At 63.9% G+C, this 23,067-nt stretch overlaps 1 protein-coding gene across 1 annotated transcript in view; it reads left to right on the top strand.

Annotated features, from left to right (window-relative positions):
- Positions 1-22,788, top strand: part of ZFR2 (zinc finger RNA binding protein 2) — a 40,551-nt gene extending 17,763 nt beyond the window's left edge. Inside the window, exons 3-19 of the mRNA XM_039247619.1 lie at positions 949-1,063; positions 1,513-1,710; positions 1,802-2,028; positions 4,410-4,592; positions 6,369-6,528; positions 7,601-7,752; positions 8,834-8,953; positions 10,402-10,541; positions 11,350-11,482; positions 11,866-12,056; positions 14,536-14,707; positions 17,010-17,148; positions 18,885-18,982; positions 19,325-19,420; positions 20,640-20,751; positions 20,928-21,025; positions 21,692-22,788. Of these exons, the coding sequence (XP_039103550.1) occupies positions 949-1,063; positions 1,513-1,710; positions 1,802-2,028; positions 4,410-4,592; positions 6,369-6,528; positions 7,601-7,752; positions 8,834-8,953; positions 10,402-10,541; positions 11,350-11,482; positions 11,866-12,056; positions 14,536-14,707; positions 17,010-17,148; positions 18,885-18,982; positions 19,325-19,420; positions 20,640-20,751; positions 20,928-21,025; positions 21,692-21,874 (2,517 nt within the window). The 3' untranslated portion in view covers positions 21,875-22,788. The remainder of the gene's footprint in view (positions 1-948; positions 1,064-1,512; positions 1,711-1,801; positions 2,029-4,409; positions 4,593-6,368; positions 6,529-7,600; positions 7,753-8,833; positions 8,954-10,401; positions 10,542-11,349; positions 11,483-11,865; positions 12,057-14,535; positions 14,708-17,009; positions 17,149-18,884; positions 18,983-19,324; positions 19,421-20,639; positions 20,752-20,927; positions 21,026-21,691) is intronic.
- The last annotated feature ends 279 nt before the right edge of the window (positions 22,789-23,067 follow it).

A 23,067-nucleotide genomic window follows, 5' to 3' on the forward strand; every position in this document is an offset into this window, starting at 1 on the left:
TCTGACTAGCACCTCACCTTTGAAACCAGGGAGGATGTCACGTGGGAGCGTGCAGAGGGTGGCCCGGGTGGCCCGCACCAGCGGATGGGCTGGCGCACAGACTTCCCTGCCCTGCCCCTGTCCCTGCCTACGACAGTGGGCAGGGGACAAGCGTGAGCGCATCCTGCACCTCTGCTGTTGCTGCTGCCGCTGCCCTGACCCTGCGCTCTGGGCCTAGAGGTCTGGCTGCTGCATCTCCGCTCGCAGTTGCCGGCAGGTCCCCTGCCAGATGTGGCCCAAACCCCTGAGCCTTTGCCACCCGCTGCTTGTCCCCTCCAACATCAGTAAATAGTCCCACGGGCTGCCCTGCTGGCAAAGCTCGCTCTGTGTGGCTCCGCCCTCTTCCTCTGTCCCTTGCCTTTGCTTCCCCAAGGCCTCTGGGGCTTCTCCCTGCGGCCCAGCCCCCAGGGTCCACTCCTGACCCCTGCTTTTGGGCGCACCTGCCTGTGGTCTTGTTCCACCTGAATGCCCCCCAAGCCCCTGGTCCCACCTGTCACCCCGGCCCCTCTCCTGGTAGTGGCCACAGCGCTTCTGGTCCCCTGCTCTTACCGCATCTGATCTTCTGCAAGCGCACCAGCTGGCTCCACGTGGGGGCCTCTGCGTCCTGACCCCGCGGGGAACCTGTCCTCACGTCCTCCCGTGTGGTCCTCCCTGCACTCCTTCCCTGCGAGCTGCCTCAGGCTGGGCATTGCTCGCGGCACTTCTGCCCTCAGACGTTAACATTTGCACAAGAGTGGCCGCGTGCAGCTCGCTGGTCGCCGCGTCCCCGGCTCCTGGAGCGGCTTGTCAGAGTGGGAGCTTGGGAGCTGCGAACACGAGCCACGTGTGGGGCCGGCATGGGCACCCCTTGCCCTTGCGCTGAGGGCCCCTGTCCCTCCTCTGTGTCTTTTTGACGTAACCCCCTCGCAGGACAGTTACACCCGCGGACCAGCAACAGATGCCGGCAGCCACGAGAACAAGCAGGATCACCTGGCGGCTGCCGTCGAGCCCCAGCTCCGGGCCTCGGCCACCCCGCGCCAGCCAGGTGGGGCTCTGCGGGGGCCGCTGGCTTCACTGTGGCAGCAGCTGCCGCGGAGCCACATTTTAAACTTGCCCAATTCAGAGGAGGTCCAGGAGTCGTGTGACTGTCAGGGCTGCCTTCTCAAATATGCGCTGAAGGCTCAGCTAGGGCCTGGGCCTGTGGGAGAGGGGGCGGGCAGGAAAGAGAGGCAGAGAGAGAGAGAACTGGAGGGAGATCAGGAAGACGGTGGGTTCTGCCGAGGACTGGGACTTCAGAGATGGGAGGGGCCGGGGCTCTGGGCTCCAGCCGCAGCTTAGACTTCCAGGGGGCTCGTGGCCAGTAGCCCCTGGGCCATGTTGGTTCCAGGCAGCCAGGGAGGCAGCTGCCATGGTTATGGGGGGAGGTGGGGTGCCCACTGTCTGCTGGGGGCGGGCAAAGGGGTGGCTTTGCGGAGAGGTTCTGTCTGCCCTCAGGGACTAAAGGAACGCACGTCCAGCCCAGTGGTGGGCACAGCCGAGCGCAGCCCCTACAGCAGGCGGCCAGCGTCCTGGCCCTGAGCCACGCTGAGAACTGCAGCCACCTGCCGGCCACCAGCGCTCTGCCCGCGGCCTCTGCCTCCACCCTGCCTTCTGACACCCCGGCCTGCAGCCCCACGTCTGCCCCGGACGCGAGTAAGGCGCACTTCCAAGTGTGCACTGCTCCACCTGCCGCAGTGCCCGCAGCCAGCCGGTGCCCCAGCTCGTTTTTCTCTCTGCCTCCTAGGACCAAACGATCCACGCCGTGACCTGGCTGAGCCCTCGGCATCCAGCCCTCGCCGCCCCTCGCCGCTGCCCCCCCAGCAGCGCCCCCCACTCCCAAAGCCCATGGGCTCCCCGTGGCGTGGCCCCAGGGCCGGTTCTGCCCGCAGCCTCGCCGGGAAGCCCCCGACACCCAGACAGCCCCCGCTTCACTACTGTGACGTCTGCAGGATCAGCTGCCCCGGCCGCCAGGTCAGCTGCCCTCGGCCCCACTGAGCAGGCCCCGGGGACCGTCCTGGGGACCGTCCCGCCGCCTTGGGCAGCCAGACGTCAGGGGCGTCCTGCTCCGTGACCGGCCGCGGCGAGAGCGCAGCAGCATTGCCTTTCTGGCATGCTCGTGGAGGACATGGGCGAGCAGTGCTGACTGCTGGAGGCAGGGAGGCGGGCGGGGCAGGCAGGCCCCTTCCTCCAGGCAGCAGGGCTGGTCTGCCTTCGTCGCAGGGCTGCTTGAGCTGGGTGGCTGGTGGACGAGGGCAAGGGTGTGTGTGTGCATGCGTGTGCCGTTGCCTAAGAGGGAGGCCCCCAGCCCTGCTCACAGATCACCTGGCTGGTGCTCAGGAAAGGTCATCTGATGCTGGGGCTCCATCGTTACAGAGTTGTCTTCTGGATGTGGGGCTCGAACCTGAGCCGAAACCAAGAGTTGAACCCTTAACCGACTGAGCCCCCTGGGCGTCTCCTTGTTAATGCTCTGGGAGGCAGCTTGGGCGCGGTGGGATCACAGCTAGGGGGACACGTGGGGAGCCCCTGGAACCCCGCACCCAGGCCCCACTGACCCAGGCAGGCCAGGGCACCTTCGGGTCTCCTGCCATCATTCCAGGTTCTGTTCTTGATAGAAGCTTTCCTGTGCTTCCACGCTCATTGGTGGGAGGTTGGTTTTCTCTGCTTCTGTCTTCACTTCTCTGTGTGAGTTTTGTTCTACGTCATGGGGACCCGTGGTTCCTCTGACCAGGTGACTCCGAGCCTGTCTCCTCAGTGCGTCACCACTCGGCCCAGCATCTGGTGCGTGCAGTTGCCACAGAGACGTGACACTCATCATGCCCAGTGTCTTGGCTGGTGTTAAGCACTTTTTTTTTTTGGTTTATTTTTGTTTATTTTGAGACAGATATAGAGAGTGAGCGGGGAGGGGTAGAGAGAGAGAGAGAATCCCAAACAGGTTCTGCACTGCCAGCACAGAGCCCAATGTGGGGCTCGGTCCCACACACTGTGAGATCATGACCTGAGCCAAGACTGAGAGTCGGATGCTGAACGGACGGGGCCCCCAGGCGCCTAGCACTCTGTTTCTGCCTGTCCTCACCTGTACGTGTGCCTGCGTTGTGTTCAGTCACCTGCGCGGGCTCCCACATCCGCCACCACCATCGGGGCCCTGAGCGTCCCAGCCCTTCCCTGCCCCTCCCCCCGCCCGCACTCTGTCAGCTTGTGCGAGGGGCCCCGGCCTCCCGTGGACCCTGGGCGTCGGTCTAAGTGGCCCCTCCCCGTTGGGGCGGCCCAGGTGACTGTGCGCCCGGGGCACGGGGGCCTCTTCCCCGCACTCCTCCCTGCCGTGTCTCTTCCTGCCTCCCTTCACACATGAGACACGTTTGCAGCGGCTGCGCGGCCGCTGCAGACGTTTCCTCCTACTCTGAGCTTGGACCCCGTGTCCTGCTGGCTCTCTCATCCTTACACCTGCGGCGTCACTGCCTCCCCGTGTCGGGGGCGGGCCTGGGGCTCAGGGGGGCCGGGAACCCAGGAACTCACACTTACCGTCGCGATGAAGCTGGAGATCGGGCCCAGGCTGCGGGAAGCCGTGTGGCTCAACTAGGGTCGTGCGTGGGGACGGCAGGCCAGGGCTCCCACACTCGCTGCACACCACGGGGGCTGTCCTTCTCTGCTCCACAGGCTTTGACCGCGTGCGCACACGTGTGTGTGCGCACGTGCGCGTGCAGGCCCGCTGTTGCTTAGGTAAATGTTCACAGATTTCCTGTGTCCCAGAGAGTGAGCCTCCCGCCCCTGCCCCGCCTCCCACCTGCCCCAGAACCAGCCCGTGTGCGTCTTCCCGAGATCTCATCCCTGTAGGCCTACTGACTCTTGGTGTGGTCAGAGCGCGTGGGCTTGGGGGGCCACACTCGGGGTGTTGACTGCGCTGGCCTCATCCTGGGGACTCCCCGGGAGGGGTCTAGTCACTTGCCAGACACCATCAGATCCTTTGGGCTCAGTGGTGCTGCCCTCACAGGCCTGTGAGTCTGGGCAGCCCCTCGTGTGGGGACCCTCGGTGGCCGCGCTCCCACGAGGAAATGTGCCCCGTGCTGTTCCAGTCTCTTGCGTCCCTGAGTGCTTTCTGAGGTCAGATTCTGAACCGCCAGAATTTTGCTCCGAAGAACCTCCTGAGGCTTCATGTGTGTTTATGTGAGGACGTTTGCGCATCAATTTTTAGAGAAAGACTTTACGTTGTTCGGCCTGAGCTTCCGAGCTCGTTGACAGGGTTTAACGAAGTGGCTTCGAGGCCTGTGGGTTGGGGGGCAGGGGGCAGGCCCATGTCTCCCCTGCGAGTGAAGCGCGCACATGCCCCTCAGGCCTCTCTCCCTCTCTGCCCGCAGACCTACCTCGAGCACCTAGAAGGGCAGAAGCACAGGAAGAAGCAGGCGGCTCAGAACATGTGCACCTGGCCCGACAGCAGCGGGAGCGGGGCGCAGACACTGCTGCGCTGTGGCCTGTGCGCCGTGTCCTGCACTGGGGCAGACGCCTACGCCGCTCACCTCCGGGGGGCCAAGCACCGGAAGGTAGGGGTCCTCCCCGGCCCGGCTCGGTGGCCCCATGGCCTGGGTTCGCAGGGGGCAGCCGCCAGAGGCAGGGAGCTTCTCCTCAGGACCCAGGGGTCTCCCCGCTCCCCCTGCTGTCAGAGTCCCCCCCGCCCACAGGACGACAGCAGGGAGCAGCGCCTGGGCCTCATCCCCGGACCTCAGAGAGAACTGTTCCGGGTCTTAGGTGGTTTTACGTGTTTATAGAAACAAGCAGTTGTGTGTTGATGAGATCCAACTGCATGTTCCATCTGGGGTGCTGCTTTTTAAAGATAAATAGATCAAATTAAATTAATATGAAAATGTTAAGTTAAAAAATTGTTTTTAATGCTTAACTTCAAAAAAAAATTTTTTTAATGTTTATTTTTGAGGGAGAGAGACAGAGACAGAGCACAAGCAGGGGAGGGGCAGAGAGAGAAGGAGAATCCAAAACAGGCTTCAGGCTCTGAGCTGTCAACACAGAGCCTGACGTGGGGCTCGAACTCACGAACCGCGAGATCGTGAAGATCACGACCTGAGCCGAAGTCGGATGCTTAACCGACTGAGCCCCCAGGCGCCCCATGTTCATATTTAACATCAGCGTTTCCACGTGTCCTCTTACGGAGGGACTTGGCGGGAGGCCTGCCCTTCCCACGCTGCACAGCCAGCTTCCCGACAGCAGCCCCTTCCCGGATGGTGGTGGTTACCTGCGGGCCGACTGTTCCCAGGGCGCGTGCGCGGGGGGCGGGGGCGGGGGCCGGGGAACCAGGCTCGGGCTGCACAGTTACCAGGCAGGAGGGTCCGGAGAGCCCTCGCTGAGGCCCCGCGTGTGACCTCCCTCAGGTGCCCGGGCTCGCCGTGCTCCTGCCCTCCCCTGTGGCTGGCCCTCCCCCCTGCTCCTCCCCACGGGGCCTGTCTCCCCCCTCCACTCAGGGGCGTGTCTCCGGCCCAGCCGGGCAGGCTCTCAAAAGCCCGAGGGGGCCCACAAAGCCCACAAGGAAAGACCGGCCCGTGGGGGAGGGGAAGCAGGCCGGTGGAGGAAGTGGGGGAGGGAACACACAGGCCTGGCTGCGCAGGGGTGCAGGCGGGAGAGCTGGGGCCCCAGAGGGGGTGGGCTGTTCTGGGGGTCGGGGAGAGCCCGCAGCCAGCTCTGGGTGGGGGCGGCTCTGAGCTGTGAGCGTCAGACTCGGAGCCCGAGCACGGGTCTGAGGCGGTTGTCCGTGAAGACGCTGCAGGCGGCAGAACAGTCAGTCCTTCCAGTAAGTGCGGGTAATGGGGAGCCTGGGGGCCGGACGGGGTGTGACCAGATCCTGGGTGCGTCTGTGTCGGGGACGTGTCCACACATCCCTGAAGAAGGTGGAATGTACCCATGGATGTGGCCAGTCCTACATCTTAGCCGTGGCCTCTGGCCACACATCTGGCCACACAAGTGTCCCATCTGGGGTGGGCACGGGGCTGGCGCTCGGGTGCAGAAAACGGCCCTCTCAGCCCAAGTCCGTGCCATTCGGAGGAGGGGTGGGCATAGGCAGCACAGGGTGTTGGCCTGTTATGGGCCCCGCCTGCACAGGACTCATAGGGCCTGGAGGTAGGAAGGACCTTCTAGAAGGAATGGTGCTCGAGAGCCCAGGGCGTGTCACCGGGGGCTGGGGTGGGCCCAGCGCCTGGCCGCCCCCCAGGGTCCCAGCCCCGCACACCAGCACACCACCGAGGTGTCGTTCCTGCCTCCCGAGGAAGCCTGACGAGGCCGGAGGGGCCGACACGGGGCCTCGTCTGTTCCAGGTCTTCAGGCTGCACAGCAAGCTGGGGAAGCCCATCCCCGCCATCGAGCCTGTGCCGGGGAGCTCCCGCCTCACCGCGGACAGGCCCCCCACGGCCTCTGACGGCCCCAGCAAGCCAGCGCAGGCCAGGAGACCGGCGGCCCGGAAGGCCTCGAGCGTGGGTACATGTCTATGCGCCACGGCCAGCCACCCACGTCCTGACTCACGCCTCACGCTGGGATCTCAGGGAGGCGCTTGTCCAGTGAACTTGTGCGCATGCTCGCCCGTCTCTGGAGGGACCAGGCTCTGGAGGGAGGGCAGGGACGGGGAGAGGCAGGTGGCCTTCGGGCACCCTGGTGGCAGTGCCTCTCACACCCCAGTGCTGCGGTGGACAGAGCGGGCTCTGATGAGTTAGGTGGGTCCCGGGAAGTTAAGGGGGGCTCCTCCCTGTCCCGCCACAGCCCCGCCTCGCCTGGGTGGGGGCGCTCCCGCTGTGGCCTGCGCCATGGAGGCAGCCTGGTGGCACCCACTGAGCGGGTGACTAGGGTTGCGTGTGACGCACTCGCTCAGCTGACCGCTTCACCGCGTTGCCTGGTTCGCCCTCCATGACTCTCCAAAGTAGCTTTTGTCATGATCCCAGTTTGCAGAGGGAAACAGGTGAGGTGAGGCCCAGGCCCCAGCCCCGGGCCACCTCACATGGGGTGCAGGTATGATTCAGACCAGGTCAGGGCAGCAGGCTCTGCGCTCCCCACCCTGCTTCCCCGGAACCGTGGGGGAGGGGGCAGGACTCCCCTCACTGGGAGCCCCGGCAGCGCCCGGCTTGAGTGACCACGCGGTCCTGAAGTGTAACCACAGAGCGGTGCTAACAGACGGTCTCCCCTGTGGGACCCAGTGAATTTGCCCCCCGGGGCTGGGCTGACTGTGCCCCCAGGCCACCTGGAGCTCTGTCCTCCATCACCTGAGGGCTGCAGAGGTGGGGGGGCTCCTCCGCAGGGGGGGGGCTGTGACAAGGCCTCTCTGGATGCGTTCGGACACCCCCCCAACCCCGCATGGGCCTTGTTCCTCGCCTGTGACCCAGGCTGGCACGAAGGGGCCTTTTGGGACCTGGATCTGACTGACTGACGTCACGGGGGCGGGGGGTGACTGGGCAGCGGGACCTCGGTTTGTAGGTTGGTCCACCCTCCACACGGGCGGACCGGAAGCTGGCCCTGGTGTGCTGGAGCAGGTTGTAAGCAACACGCTTCTCCCTTCCAGGGCCCCACAAGCCACAGGCAGCGGGCAGCAGACCCCCAGAGGGGGCACACCTCGTATCAGATAGACCCTGGGAACCACCCACCCGAGGACGCCCTGCAGAAGCTTCTGGAAGCTGTGATGCGCAGCCCGTGGGCCCAGGCTATGTGGAGGAGGTAACTCTGCCAGGCGAGCGCCGTGCTGGGGCCATCGCTGTGCGCCCACCCCGTGGCTGGGCTGTGGCAAGGCGCCTGGGCGGGGCTCAGACTTCAGCCCTCACCCCGGTTCTCCACCTGCCGTGTACACGCCTGTCCACGGGCGGAGCCCATGAGAAGGCCCAGGCCCTGGGCTCCCCATCCTGAGACAGACGGCACGTCTTGCGCCTTTTCGCGCTGGGAGGAAGGCGGGAGGGGTCTGTGGCCCGCAGAGCCGCGCCCCAAGGCACGAGGTGCTCGGGCTTTAGGAGCCGGCGTGCGCCCTGCGTGCTGCGTGGCCGCCGTCTGTCCACCGGCCAGAGCCCGGCAGTAGCTCTGCAGGGCTGCCTCCAGCAGCCTTCTAGAACCAGATTCGGAAGCCGCCTCCCGCGGCCACTTCCATAGTCCCAGCCTCCCCTCCTCCCCCCCTCCTTCCTCCTCTGAGGCTGAAGGGAAGCAGGTTGATGTTTTTGTTTCACCAATTCAGCATCTTGTGTTTGGTCAGGAAAAATAACCCAGATAGATTGCTGCCTCCAGGAGGCCCTGTTGGGGGTGGTCGGGAGTGAGGTGGGGGGGCCCTGTGTGTGGGGGGCCTTTGGGGGGGGTGGGGAGGGAGTGAGGTGGGGGGCCCTGTGGTGGGTGGTGGGGAGGGAGTGAGGTGGGGGAGCCTGTGGGGAGGCAGTGAGGTGCAGAAAAGCCTGAAGAAGCACAGAGGGGGCCTGTGAGGGGCGGAAATCACCACACAGCAGAGGTTGGAGTCCTACACGACCGGCCCGGGCCGCGGGTACTGGCACCCAGGGTGGGGTGGGGGCGTGGGAGGAGGAGGGGGACAGGACCGTGGCAGAGGTGGCCGGGGGCCCCGGCGGGGGTGTTGGTGAAATGGCAGCTCCCCTGACACCCGCCCGGCAGCCGGGCAGCCAGCACGCAGGCCTGAGCACCCCCAGGAGGGCCGGGCACCTGGAGGTGACGGGAGGCGGCCCTGCCCAGAGACCCGACCGGATTGGGGCATTCCCAACTCAGCAGAGCCACGTGTCGCAGGTGTGTAATGACGAGTGTGTCGCAGGTGTGTAACGATGAGGGCAAGGTGATCCGCTTCCGTTGCCGGCTGTGTGAGTGCAGTTTCAACGACAGCACCGCCAGGGACTTGCACGTGAGGGGACGGCGGCACCGGCTCCAGTACAAGGTGCGAGGGGCTGGGGGGCCTCACCTGCCGGGCCCGTGCCCACCCTCTGTCCCCTGGGTCGGAGCTGTGGCGTCCAGACCTGCGTTTCCCGCTGCCGGGATGAATACCCAGAAGTGTTTCCCCGCAATGGCTGGTCTCTTGCTGAGCAACGTGTGGTGGGAAAACTGTGTCCGAGGGCTGCTGGGGGCGTCCCGGGGCACGCGGGGCACCCCTCTCCCCCCCAGGGCTGCTGGGGGCGTCCCGGGGCACGCGGGGCACCCCTCTCCCCCCAGGGCTGCTGGAGGGCATCTTGGGGCATGTGGGGCACCCTCTCTCCCCACCCCCGCATCTTTGTTCTCTTCTGGCCTCTGCCCAGGAGTGCAAGCTGGCATGCAGCTGTGACGAGCACAGGGCTGAGCAGGAGCCTGGGGGCCAGGAGGTCACGGCTGAGGGGCTGCTACTGACATGGGGGCATCAGGCCGTCGGGGCTGAGCCACATTTTCAGGGAGCCGGGCCTCCAAGGAGCCTGGGTGGCGGGTGCTGATGGCCTTCCAGCTCCAGCAGGGTCCTTGTTAGGGGCTCCACTCCCCACCCAAGGGGGTGGCTCTCTGGGTCCCTCAGCCCTGTGGGCTGCCTCCCTCTCAGGCGTGCAGGGCACCAGGCCTTGTCACATGCGCACGCCTGAGCGTGTTTACGCACAGCACACGTGGTAAACCACAGCTTCTGGGTAGTCAACATTTTTTAGCGGGTTTATTGAGGTGTCATTCACACGCTGCACAATTTACCCACGTGAGCATACGGGTTCGTGGCTTTTACTGCTGCATGGGCACGGAACTGTGGCCATCGCCTGTCTCTAATTCCAGAACACTCCGTCACCCTGAAATGAAGCCTTACCCCTATGAGCTGTCACCCCCACAGTCTCCCCCACAAGCCCCTTCCCGCCCGTGGAGGAGCCAGTTCTGGACGTTTCACACGTGGACTCACACCCTGTGTGGCCTCCCGTGTCTGGTTCCCTCCCTGAGCGTCGAGTGTTCGGGGTCCGTCCGCGGGGTGGCGGATGTGGGCGCCTCGCTCCTGTGCGCGATGGATTCAGTGTCTGCTCCTCCGTCAGTGGGCCTGTGGGCCGTTCCCACCCCACGCTCCTCAGACAGCGCTGCCCTTTCTGGACGAGGGAAGCGAGTGCTCAGCACAGAGTCCAGGAGGGAACCTAGGAGCTTCTGAAAATGCAGGTTGCCGGGCTTCACGCAAATGCCACCCGCCTGAGTCACGTTGATCAGAATCAGCATCTCGCGTTGGCTCTGCAGCGACTGGAGCGCTGTTGGCTCGCGGTGCGGCTCGCGGTGCCGCCCAGTGTCCTTCTTCCTCCCGCACGGAGCGACAGGCCGCAGGGGACCGTGAGGGCTCCCTGGGCTCCGGGCACTCGTCTAAAGGAGGCTCTCCCCTCTCACAGCCCTTCTTGCCCTTTCCAGAAAAAAGTGGACCCTGACCTTCCGATCGCCGTGGCGCCCAGCGCCAGAGCCCGGAAGCTCCTGGAGGACAGGCTGAGGGAGCAGAGGCGGCTGAGCAAGCGGCGGCTGGAGGAGGCGCGGCGCTGGCACGCTCAGATGAGGTGCGCGGGCCCTTGCCCGCCTCACCCGCCCTGACGCCCTCTGCTCCTTTCAGCCCCAGGCCCCGGGTGCCCACCCCTGCGAGGTGGGCCGGGGACGCCGCCCTTGGCAGAGACAGTCAGGATGAGGGTCTGCGTTCACATCCGTGATAAACGCAGGATGGCGCAGCCACAGCCGCCGCGGGGCAGGCACTCTGAGACGGGGATGCCCCGTGTCTCCATGAGCCCTGACCCCAGTGTCCCCTGACCTCCTGTGTCACTCTGATCTCAGTCCCCTTGACCTTCTGTGTCCTCCTGACCCCGGTGTTCTCTGACCTATGTCCCCCCTTGACCTCCTGTGTACCCCTGACCCAGGTGTCCCCTGATATTCTGCGTCTCCCTGATCTCTGGTCTGAACCTAAGTGTTCGTTATGTCCCCCTGAATCCTCATGTCCCCTGACCACCCACGCACTTGTCACATCCTCCCTCACCCTCTGGAGCAGGTTCAAAGCATTACTGATGTGGTGTCTGAATGTCGGAAGGCCCGGGCAGTGTCGATGCTGGGGAGCAAGACCCAGGACGGACCTGGGGCGGCAGCTGTCCCTTGTCCCGGCCTGTGCCCCTTGGACTGTGTCCTCCTGATCTGCCTGGCCTCAGTCTCCCTGACACATTTGGGCAGGACCCATGTTGTGGGCTCCCAGGGCCCCGTCAGGCTGCTGTGTCTGTCCCCGGGGGTCCTAGAGCCCCAGCCTCACCCAGCATCGTTCCAATGTGACAAGCCCAGGGGACCCTCAGCTGCTTAGAGCAATCTGTCCCTCCCTCCCCACAACAGGCAGTACGAGCTGTGCAGGAAGCGACTGGAGGAGGGGCCACAGGCCCCGGAAGAGGACCCTGGACCCTCGCCGCCTGACCAGCTCCCTCCTTCCATCATGGGCAGGCCGGGGGTGCCCACTGGCTCACCTCGGGTGGGTGGTGGCCTTGTCTTTGTGCCGAACACCTCCAGAGGGGGAGGCCCTGCGGGCGGGTGAGGTTCTCAGGCCCTCACTGCAAGGACCTGAATCCTCCAGGAGCGAGGAACATGACTTTGAAGCAGGACCCCCAAGGGGTGCCCAGGGGTGGGAGCTGGAGGGCTTGAGGGCCACAGCCCCATCACCAGTCACTGCCGGGGGTGGGGGGTTGCTGAGCTGGCTGCGAAGCCTGTGGCTCAAGTGTAAGACCGCTGCAAAGGGGAGCCCAGCGGCCCCACACCGTCCCAGCTCCTCTCTGGCTCACCGCCTTGGGGGGCCCCGACCCGCCAGGTGCCCGGGGCCCCTCAGCCCGCCTGTGACGCTCGCCCCTGTCCCCGCAGTCCACACGGCGGCCGGAGACCAGCGATGACCGGCACGTCATGTGGATGCACGCTGCCATCTACCCCACGGAGGAGGAGCTCCTGGCCGTCCAGAAGGCCGTCTCCCACGTGGAGCGCGCCCTCAAGCTGGTGTCGGATGTGCTGGCCGAGGAGGGCTCTGGAAGCCCGGAGCGGGAAGGCGGGGAGTGCAGGTAGCGGAGGCTACGCTCTGTTCCCAGGGCCCAGGGGTGGCCTCACGCCATTCTGGACAGAACATGGCAGGCAGGAGGGCAGCGCAGGCCTCACCCTGGATGGCCTTTGAGCTCTCCGCGGTCCCTGGGGCTTTCCGGCCTTGGGCAGAAAATTCCCCAGACTGACGTTTCCTATGGAAGGTACTCCTAGAATGCCCTTCACAAAGGGTTAATGGCGTCTGTTTGCTCATCTGCAAAACGGAGATAAGCGTGATTCACAGGGAGACGAGGGCCTCCAGTGGGAGATGCAGCAGCGCCCCGTGAATCACTGCGAATCCTTCCCGTGACTGTTGGGGCCGGAAAGCCCCTCTGCCTGCAGTGGGAGAGGAAGGCGGCCTTTCCTCTCTTCTCTCCCTGCAGGGTCGTTTCCCTGACAGTAGAATACATCCCGGAATTTGCCGCCTGAATTCTCATGGGTCCGATTTGGCGACACAGAGGACGTTCACCACCTTCTATTTCCAAAACTGCTCCCCTCCCTGCCCCCAACCAGAAATCTGTCCCTGGTAAATTCCCGAGTCCCGGTGCTGTGTCCTTCTTGTCCCCTGGCTCAGTCTGATCTGGGCATCGAGTGGAAGAGGAGCCCTGTGGCGTTTGCCCTTTTGGGGCCTGGTTGTTACCAGTGGCTGTGCCCTCAGGAAGCACACGGTGCTATCTGTGGGCGACTTCCGAAGGCTCAGCCCTGGGCTCAGACCTGAGACCTCCCCTAGGACAGCGACGGGGGCAAAGGGGCGCCCTTCTGCCTCTGCGGGGGTGCCCTCGCAGAGACGGCCGGGCCAGGGCTCACTCTCCCCAGGGTGAGGCTTGCCCGCAGCCCTCCTCTTCCACTCGTAACGCTTACGGTGCGCCGTGTGTTCTGTCCTTCGGCTAGCTTTCAAACCTCGGAAATGCATTCTTTACATGGATCGTGGTGAGCTGCCTGTGGCTATTCCCTTATTCACTGTTGCAGAGGGCACGCTAGGTTGGGGTGTTTGTCTCGCACTGTGGAGGCCCCGCAGTGTGCACAAAAGTTGAAGGAATGGCGAGTCCCGGATGAGTGCCAGGGGCCGTGCCCAAGCCCTGGTGTCCACACCAGGCCTCTCGGTCTCTTGGAAGGAAGCCCTGTGAGACTCCGCGCCCTCTAGGACTTCAGCAGCTCTCCCTAAACAGCAAGGACTCTTGATTTAACAAAACCACAATACGATTATACCTTTTTTTAAAATTTTTTTAATGTTTTATTTATTTCTGAGAGAGAGAGAGAGACAGCATGATCAGGGGAGGGTGAGAGAGAGAGGGAGCCACAGAATCCAAAGCAGCTCCAGGCTCTGAGCTGTCAGCAGAGCCGAACGCGGGGCTCAAACCCATGAACCCTGAGATCATGACCTGAGCCGAAGTCAGACGGTTAACTGAGCCACCCAGGCTCCCCTACATGATTGTACTTTAAGTCACCCTTTAACATTGTCAAGTAAGCAGGGTCGAAATTTCCCTTTGTCCCACAGAGGTCAGGATGTGGGTCGTTCCGTTTTACAGTGTGTGTGGATTGGGATCGAACTTGATTAACAGACCTCTGCATCTCTTTGTCTCCACGCACCCCACCCCCTGCTATTCTCTCCCCTCCCCCGCTCTCTGCCCTCTGTTCCCGTGGGAGCTGGGTCTGTGGAGTCTGGTTCTGGCCCCCAGTCATGCAGCCATCTCCGGCTGGATTCAGCTGGTGGCCTCCTGGGCCTGGGCCTCTCAGGTCACATTGGGCTCTAGGATGCTGTGGTCCAGAAACCAAGAAGTACGTAAATGGATTTGAATAGATCAGCGCCCCTCCTATCCCGGGAGGTGTCACAAAACAAACAGTGGCAGCTCTCGGAGCCTGGGGTGGACTCTGCGTAGAGATCTGCGGAGGGAGAGGCCCAGGGGGCCCCGCCAGGGAAGCGGCCTCGTGGCTGGGACACAGGGACCGAGGGTGGCATGTGGGAGAGGATGGCGGCTGCGGGTCAGAGGGGTGGCACCAGGAGGGGCGTGTTGGGGCAGAGTCCATCGTCAGGTTCACACTGCGCAAAGCTGGCCTGAGCTTCAGGGGGTTGCTCGGGGAGTCGGGAGGCCGCGGGGCCTGAGGGCAGAGGGCAGATGCCTGGCTGAGCACCCGGCTGGGCCTCCTCCCAAGGAGCTGAGGTGGGGCACTGTGGCCCCGGAGACGCCCGAGGAGCACAGAGCCAGGGGCCACAGGGATGGCCATGGGTGGCCGTTTTTCACAACGCAGAGATCGGCAAGTAGTGACAAGTCCCACCCTTACTGAGCACGCGCAGTTGGCCATTCTTGTTCCAAGGCGCACATGCCCATTTCACAGATAGGGAAGCTGAAGCAGAGGCCCAGCAAGACACCCGAGGGTGCAGGAGCGGGAACCCCGGCAGCACCCCCTTCTCTAGACCCTCTCCCCTGCAGGCCTCACGCGTTTTTGGCCTTGTCTCCACAGCAGCAGCGCCCGCACGGCTCGGGTCCTGAAGGGCGTGATGCGGGTCGGCCTCCTGGCAAAAGGCCTCCTCCTGCGGGGGGACAGGACGGTGCAGCTGACCCTGCTGTGCTCGCAGAAGCCCACCCACGCCTTGCTGCGGAGGATCTCGGGGCAGCTGCCCCAGCAGCTCCCGGTAAGAGCCCGGCCTCCGTGCAGGGCATGTGCGTGGCTGTCAGACACAGACCAGGTTGTTTTTGTACAAAAGTTGGTAAGAGGAGGAACTTCGGGGCTCCTTTGTAAAGCGAGCTCAGAGTCAAACTCAGAAAGGATGTCGACGTCCCGTTCCTGAGGATGCTGACTTACCAGCCACCATAGAGATAGCGGCACCGAAGCCTGCACAGGACCCTCCCCCTTCACTAGGGAGACCAGGGGCCGCAGACCCACGTGAAAACCCATTTGGGGACGGCGGCAGGTGGCCTGGGCCCCTCCCCTGGCCGGTCTGGGACTTTCTCACCCGCAGCAGTAATTGGGGAAGGGCTGAGAGCACGTCGTGATTTAAATGGGTCATCTCAGGTTAAAACCTCAGTTCCTGGGATGGAGGAGGGTCTCCTTCCTGGTGTGTCTGTCTCTGTTCCCCGGACAGTCCCGCACTGGGGACCGTCCTCTGGGGCCCCCACTCTGGTCAGGAGGTGATGAACATACACAAGATCAAGCTAATTTCCCGTGTGTTGTCTGTCCCACGTGAAGTCTGATGCCAAGGAGGCAGCACTGGCGGGGGGGAGGGGGCTTGAAATATGGGGAAGTGGTGTTACACGTAGAAGGACCTGCATGTGCAGCGGCCACGAGGCAGGAGGCCTGGGGGAGGCGTGAGCCTGAGCACATGGGGGCCTGGGTCACCTGAAGGCCACGCAAGCAGGAAGCCTGGGATCTCAGGGAAGTGGGAAGACAGGAGGGTTCTGAGCACAGGAGTGGCGTGCCGCCACTTGGTTGATTAAACACTCGTTTCTTTCACACCCATGACACGGTAGTGTCCTGCTAACTACTGTAGGGATGAAGGGTGCCTGCAAAGACCGCCCAGGCTGTCAGTGAACCGGCAGCGCCCCCACCCCAGCTGTGTGGACGGGGCTGCAGGGGCCGCCCCGGCAGGAGGCCCCGAGCAGGACTGGATAGTGGGCAGGAGGAAGGTGCATTTCAAGGCCAAGACTGGCCTCAGGGCACCTGCAGACGGGGGGTGGGGTGGGGTGGTGATGACTGTGGGTGCTGGGCGCACATCTCTGTGCTGAAGGCCCCAGGCACCCCGAGGTGGGCCTTGGGCTCTCTGATCCCCACACAGAGATGTGAAGCACAGAAGTCCAGTGAGCTGATGGGGAGGCCTCTGAACCCACAGTCTGACTCGGGCGCCCCCAGCCAGCCAGGTGCAGAAAGGTAATGCAGCCGGGGTGCGGGGGCCTGTGCAGGGGTGCAGGGACAGCTGCCTGTAGCTCCATGCCAGCTCAGGGGCACACTGGCCGAATGTCTCAGAGAGCTCGGAACAAGGCAAGAGACACAGAAAGGCCTCTCTGGGCATTGGGCACTGCACCAAAGCCACCTGGGTGGTGTCGTCTCCCCTGAGGCTCTGCTAGTAAGGGTGACCCGCTCAGGGTGTCCACCATGTGCCTGAGCCTCTGTGGAGGGCGGGTCCTGCCTGGAGGTGGCAGCTGTCCAGGGTCCTGAGAAAGCATCCTTCTCCCCCAGGATGCCCAAGAGGTAGTGGGTTAGACCCGCTAAAGGATCTTGCTGTTTTCACTTAGCGGTGCCTCCTTGTGGGTCAGATCCCTTATGCACACTTAAGGAGCATCACTGTGTGCTGTGGCTGTTGAATCCTTCACTGTGGTGCGTCCGTACCTGGGTCTTTCCATGCCGTTGGACATCCAGCTTGTTGCCAGCATGCCGCGTAACCAGCGGGAAGGTGACCTTGTGCACACGTGAGAGCTTGTCTCGGGCAGAATTGCTGGTTGAAGCCTTGAGGCCAGGTGCTTCTGGTAGATGTTGCCAGGCCAGCCCCACCAGCTGTTTATACAGGGGGTTGCCAGCCCGGCTCACCTCCGACTTCTTGAGGTTTGTCCTCAGAGATGATGCTGGTGCCTCACTGCAGTTTTAATTTGCTTTTCTCTTACTGTAGGAGTAACCTGTGTCGTCGTGGAAAAGGGTCTTTCCTGTTTCTTTTCTGCAAACTGCCTGTTAACATCACTCACCGGTGTCGTGGGTTTTTTAAATTAGATTTTTGTTGTTGTTGAACTGTGGGCATTCTTTACATGTGAAGGCACTATAGGCAGGGTCTGTCTTCTGTATGCATTTCTCCGCGTGTGTGCTCCTGGAAGGCGGGAGCCATGTCTCGCTCCACGGGAGGTTATGGGCGCCCAGTACGGGGCCTGGCGCTCGGCCGCACCCCTGCCTGTTCACACCTGCTTCTCAGCTGCACTAACATGGGCTTGTGTTGCGTTTGTACCTCGCAGTTTGTGACAGAAGACAAGTACGAGGTGTCCTCTGACCCCGAAACCGACATCATCATCTCCTCCTGCGAGGAGCCCAGGATGAGGATCACTGTGTCCATCACCTCGCCCCTGATGCGGGAGGACCCTTCCACAGACCAAGGTGTGGCCAGGCCCTTCCGTGCAGCCCCACTCCCCATGCTCCCTGCTGGCCGAGCGCAGCATCTGCCTCTGCTCTGGGTGGGGAGGGGGCCACGGCCACCGGCCTTCAGGCACTGCTGTTAGTCCAGAGTGCCACTGGCAGATAGGAACTGGGCCTTGGGGCAGCAGAGGAAACAAGGTGGTGACAGTCAGATGGGCTCTGAGCCCGGGCCGCGGTGTGCCCCAGGGCACCGGCCTCCTCCCCTCGCCTCCAGGCCTGCACGGACACCTCCCTGCCCCGGGGAGACCAGCCGGGTCCCCAGGACCTCAGTTGATTCTGTGAAGCAGGGGCCACAGCCAACCCCGAGTCCCAAGTCCTCTCATGTGGGACATGGGGGCTCTGGGGACCTGAGGCAGGTTGGCCGAGAGAGTGGAAAGGGCACAGGGCCAGGCCAGGGGCCAGCAAGGGCCCCGAGTCACTGCCGCACAATGAAGGCCAGCCGCCAGGAACGCGCCATGGGCCTACTGAGCCACGGAACCTCGTGGAGCAGTCCCTGGACTGGTTTCCAAACTCCGGCCATTCTTAAACCCCCTTTGTGATTGTTTCGTCGTAGCAGAGGGCCACGAACTCCTAACCTTCTTCCTTGAACATTTTAAAAAAATGTTTATCTTTCACACACACACACACACACACACACACACACACACACTGTGTGAGCAGGAGAGGGGCAGAGAGAGAGGGAGACAGGACCTGAAGCAGCTCCAGACTTCGAGCTGTCAGCACAGAGCCCGACGGGGGGCTGGAATTCACGAACCATGAGATCATGACCCAAGCTGAAGTCAGATGCTTACCCGACTGAGCCACCCAGGCGCCCCCTCCCCAATGTTCTTCTTTAAATCAATTCATTTTTTAACACTTAAATTTTGGGGAGCAGAACCCTTGAGCCATTGGCGGGAACCACCACCAGTTGCCAGAGCCCTCTAAGAAGTACACACAGCAAGGCGGAAACGTCATGAAGTCCTGGCTGTGGGCCCCACTAGGGTTTGCCCAAATGCAAACAAGGGCAGCCTGGGAGCGTCAGACAGTGTGCGCGGTCCGAGGCCAGGAGGCAGAGGCCATCCGTGTCCCCCACAAGGGTGTCCAGGCCCCAGGCTGGCCATCACCAGAGGGCGACACCAGAGGCGAAGTCCTCACCTCACCTCACCTCACCACACCCTGGACTGTTCCACCGCAGCATGAAGCAGTGGCTGGCCTGTGACCCACCATGGGGACACTGATGCACAAGTGAAGCTGTGTCCCATCACCTGACCTCTGTGACCTGGGGCTTCCCGGGGTGAGGAGAGGACAGCGTGAGGCAGAGGACAGACAGCAGGGAAAGGCTCCTGAGTTTCTCCCAGACGCGGGGCCTTCGCTGTCGAGGATGATGCCTGTTCCCGTCCAGCCTGCTCTCTCCCTTGCTGCGATGCACATGGAAGTGTCTGGAAATCTGGCCTACTTCATAGTTTTCCACCTGAACTGTGACTTGCTAACTGAGGGCGCTGGCACTGAGGGCGCTCGGGAACCAGCTCTGCACTCTGTCTTCCTGGGGACGCTCCACAGAGGGAGAGCCTTCACAGAAGTGACCTCTCTGGAGGAGAGGCGGCCTGGAGCCCTGGGCCTTCCAGATAACAGGATGGTGCCCAGGAGGGGGCGGGCCGCCTGGCCTGGGGAGGCGAGGGGGGTGAGGGGCTCCGTGCCCACATGCCCTTTCCTTCTAGAAGGAAGACAGGTGCCTCAGCCTGACCCGGAAGACGTCCTGAGCCCAGAGAAGTGCCTCCAGTCACTGGCCGCCCTCCGCCGCGCCAAGTGGTTCCAGGTCAGGGGGCTGGAGGGGGTCCGCCGTGATCTGTCCCGCCGCTCGGGAGTGGGCTCTGAATACAGTTTGGGGGACGTCCCCCACGTCTCCTTGCCAAGCACTGACTCAACGGGGTTTCCTCCTGACACTTATCAGAAACATGGAGGGGGTGACCTGGACTGCTCTGGGGGTGGGGGTGCCGCCACCTGATGGCGGGCGCCGGAGGCTCCGAATGGGCCTGAGCAGTGGGCCTGTGCCACCCCAGTCCCTCCTGGCCAGGCTCACTGCCCAAGGGTCAGCCGTTGTCCCGGAGGCCGTGGGTACGTGGCTCCCTGAGCTAACGCCGCACTTCTTCCCGCACAGGCTCGAGCCAGTGGCCTACAGCCATGCGTGATCATCCTCAGGGTCCTTCGTGACCTGTGCCAGCATGTGCCCACCTGGGGGGCCCTGCCGGCCTGGGTAAGGCAGCAACAGGTGGCCGGCCCCGCCCCGGGAAGCCCCCCGAGGGCCTCCACAGCCTTGACGGGTCTCATTTGCTCTGAGACAGATGTCCCCCCTCCCAGTGCTGGCCTTTCCAAAAACAGGCCCGGCTGAGCCTGAGCAGCCGGGAAGTATAGATGGGGAGGGGGTGGCCCAGGGGTGCGTCGGGGCCAGGAAGAGGCCTGCGGAGGAGCAGAGCCTCGCGCCACTGCCGTTATCTTAAACCCACAGCCGCACAGACAGAACCAGGGAGCACACAAAGGCAAGGGTGCCCGGGACACTGGCCCCGGGGCCGCCTGGCACGCGCCCTCTCTCCTCTGAAGGGGAGCCTCCCACATCTCTGACACCCCCTGGCAGTCAGCCTGGAGCCCTGCGGGGAAGAGGGGAGAAGACAGAGGCAGGGGCACCCGTGCCCCTAAGCCCTCCGTGGCTGTGTTGTGTCCGTGCCCGTTTTCACGTCTGAGTCCATCTCGTTTACTTTGGGAGACATGTGATTTCCGCGTGCAGTTCTGCCAGCCTCTCCCCACAAAGCCGTGCTCTTGGACAAGTGGACCCTTCCCACCCCAGCCCTGCCACCCTTGGCCTCATCACCCACAGGGATGTCTCCCAGACAAAGGGCTCTCCCTGCCCAGTGTCCAGAGGAGACGCTGCTCTCTGCGCCACCCCCTTTGGGACACGTGAGTCCGTTCGGGCGCCAAGAGAGCCCCGCATTCCCCAGGAGCCTGTCTCCCGTAAATCCAGAAGCATCCCCAGGAGAGCACATTTGTCCTGGTCCAGCCCCCAGAGCCCCCTCCCTGCAGGCAGGGTGGCTCCCCGGGGAGGGGCACGCCTCAACAGGTCAGTGGGTCGTCCGAGCCTTGCTAAATGCATGAGGGTCACAGAGAGCAGTTCTTTGAACCCTCATGACACTGGTTTGCGGTGTTACTGCGCCTGGGGTTTGCTGGTGGAGAATTGGGAGGTGTAGACGATGCAGAGACCTGCCGGCAGCCGTGCCCTGGGAGGCGCAGACGAGACCCCAGGATCACCCTCCTCTCCAGAAATCGAGGATAGGCAGGGGTGAGGGGCAGCAGGGAGGGGCCTCGGCCCAGGCTCTGCTGGAGACCCTGTGCGCTGCGGCAGCGTCCGGGTGGGAGGCCAGCTGGCCCGAGTGCTGTCCTCTGAGGCACGACGTCTTCTTTTCTGTCCCCACGGGGTCCAGGCCATGGAGCTGCTGGTGGAGAAGGCCCTGAGCAGCGCAAAGGGGCCCCTGAGCCCCGGGGGTGGCCTGAGGCGTGTCCTGGAGTGTGTAGCCTCAGGGATGCTCCTGGCAGGTCAGTCCGGAGGCTGGGGAGCCCAGGCGCACGCAGGGGTGTGGCTGGTGCGCACGTGGGGGCGGTGGGCGGGCCCTGCGTGGGACCCGCCCCGGCCGCTGCGTGCCCCCAGCCGCTGTGGTGGTCTCTTCACCCGGGTACTCTGTCCTTTGCTGCCCCCATCTCTCCTCGCCAAGACGGGCCTGGGCTCCAGGATCCTTGCGAGAGAGACCAGACGGATGCCCTCGGGCCCATGACCCCCCAGCAGCGCGAGGACATCACGGCCAGTGCCCAGGTAGGCCAGCCCGTGTGGCGCGCGTGGCTCCGAGTGGGCCAACTCCCACAGGCCGGGCGTGGCACCCAGGTCCCTGCCGCCTGCGGCCGCGCAGTGGACCCGGAAACGGTGTGGGGCTCCCCTCCCCCTCTCCTTCCCTTTGTGGAGACAGGTGGCCTGTGGGAGGGTGGCCTGTGGGTGACAGGGGCAGGGCCAGCCTGGCTCAGGACCCAGGCTGTGCCTGCGGGGAGGCAGGTACACCCCTGGGGCCCCGCTGGCTGGGACTTTCCTGGCTGTCCTGCGGCCCGTGCCTCAGGGTGTGACAACACCAGCCATGGCCTCAAGCTCGGCCTGCACGGCCCCCCGTTGTGGTTTCCCTTTTGTTGGCAAGTGTATTTGTAAGGTCTCCCCAAACCACGTGGGTCCTGGCGGTCATGAATCACCGTTAACGGGAAGAGGCAAGTTGCTCAAGATAGAGCTGAGTGGCGATGGGGGACTCAGGGTCCCGGTGGAGGCTGGAAAGGGGCCGATGCCCAGGGCTCCCCCGGAGCATCCCGCCGTCAGCTGGCTCCAGCGCAGTGGCCTCTTTAAGCCTGAGGCGCACCAGAGCTCCCTGGTTGCTGGGGCGGCGCGGCGCGCAGAGCGAGCGGCCAGCAGCGGGTGTCCTGACTGGCCGTCTGCCCCCAGCACGCCCTGCGTTTGTTGGCGTTCCGGCAGATCCACAAGATCCTGGGCATGGACCCTCTGCCGCCCCCCAAAAGCAGGCTGGGGGCGCGCTTCCGGAAGAGGCTGCGGGAGGCAGGTACCGAGGCCCAGAAGGGTGAGGTCCCCAGGAAGCAGGGCCGGCAGGGGGGAGAGGGGCCCTCGTGAGCAGCCTCCCCCTGGAGCCGACCCCCCGGCTCGTCCTCACCACAGCCGCTTCATCCCATCGCTGGACGCCGTGTTTTCCTTTCCGGAATGACCCGTGGGTTTCTTTAAAAACACTTGTGCTTAAATCCGCCTCGAAATCACATTATCCCTGGTGAGGGCTGCCTGGGGCAGCACCCAGCACCCCAAGGCCTGCCCCGCCCCGCAGCGGGATAGAAGGGGCAGCACGGCGAAACCCTGACATTGCTCGCCAGCTATGAGCTCCCCCCGCAGCCCACCAAGTGTGTGGGCTTCCAGAACGCTCCCCATAGATGCCCCAGCCCTACATGGACTTGAAATCACGGGGACAGGCCCGGGGGAGCCGGGGGGTGTGGGCCGAGCCTGAGGGCGCACCCAGGCCAGGTTCCCTGGGTCCTGGGCCTAGCCTGCCTCAAACACCCCCCCAACCCCCATCCTGGAGACGCCCCACCTCCAGAGCTCTGCAGGGCCTGAGCTGGCCTCTCTCTGGCCAGCGCCCACCCTCAGGGAGGTGGGGGGGGGGCCGGTGGTGGTGAGGGTGCAGGCTGGGCACGCCCCTGCCCCCCAGAAACGTCTGCGACCCTGAACCACCGAGTGCCTTCTACTTAAATCGGGAGCTACTCTGTCACTCCTCATGCCCCACCCCCACCCCCCGGTGCCCCGGGTCTGGGGTCCGCGCCTGGTGCAGGAGCACAGGTGGACGAGGGCCCCCCGTGCCCCAGCTTCCCTGCCAGCTGCCCCCCAGCACCAAAGGAGAAGGTCCGTCCTTGGACCAAGGCCATCTGTGGTCGGTCAGTTGATTCCTTCAGTTTCATTTCTTACTTAGGGGACAGTCTGAGTGTGGCTTCGTGTCTGACCCAAAAGTTTGAGTGGGCAGGGAATAAACAAATAACGTCTCATGGTGTGGACTGTGCAGTCCTTGCTTGGGGTCCTAGATTCCCCGTCCCGCCCTCCTGCCACCCCCTCAGGGCTCCGGGCGGGGGTACCCAGCCGGCCAGCATTTCCCTCTGACACCCAGGCCGTGAGTGTGAACACTGCACTGCCCAGAGGCTGCGCCCCCACCTGTTGGTCTCCAAGGTCATTCCCACCCCAGGGTGCCCTGGGGACACTACCCAAGAAGCATTCATCTTGCACAGGCCCCACGACCACTCAGGGAGCCCGTCCTGGCCTGGTCCTGG

Source organism: Hyaena hyaena, unplaced genomic scaffold (assembly GCF_003009895.1).
Source record: "Hyaena hyaena isolate Hyena2069 unplaced genomic scaffold, ASM300989v1 scaffold_296, whole genome shotgun sequence".
NCBI lineage: Eukaryota > Metazoa > Chordata > Mammalia > Carnivora > Hyaenidae > Hyaena > Hyaena hyaena.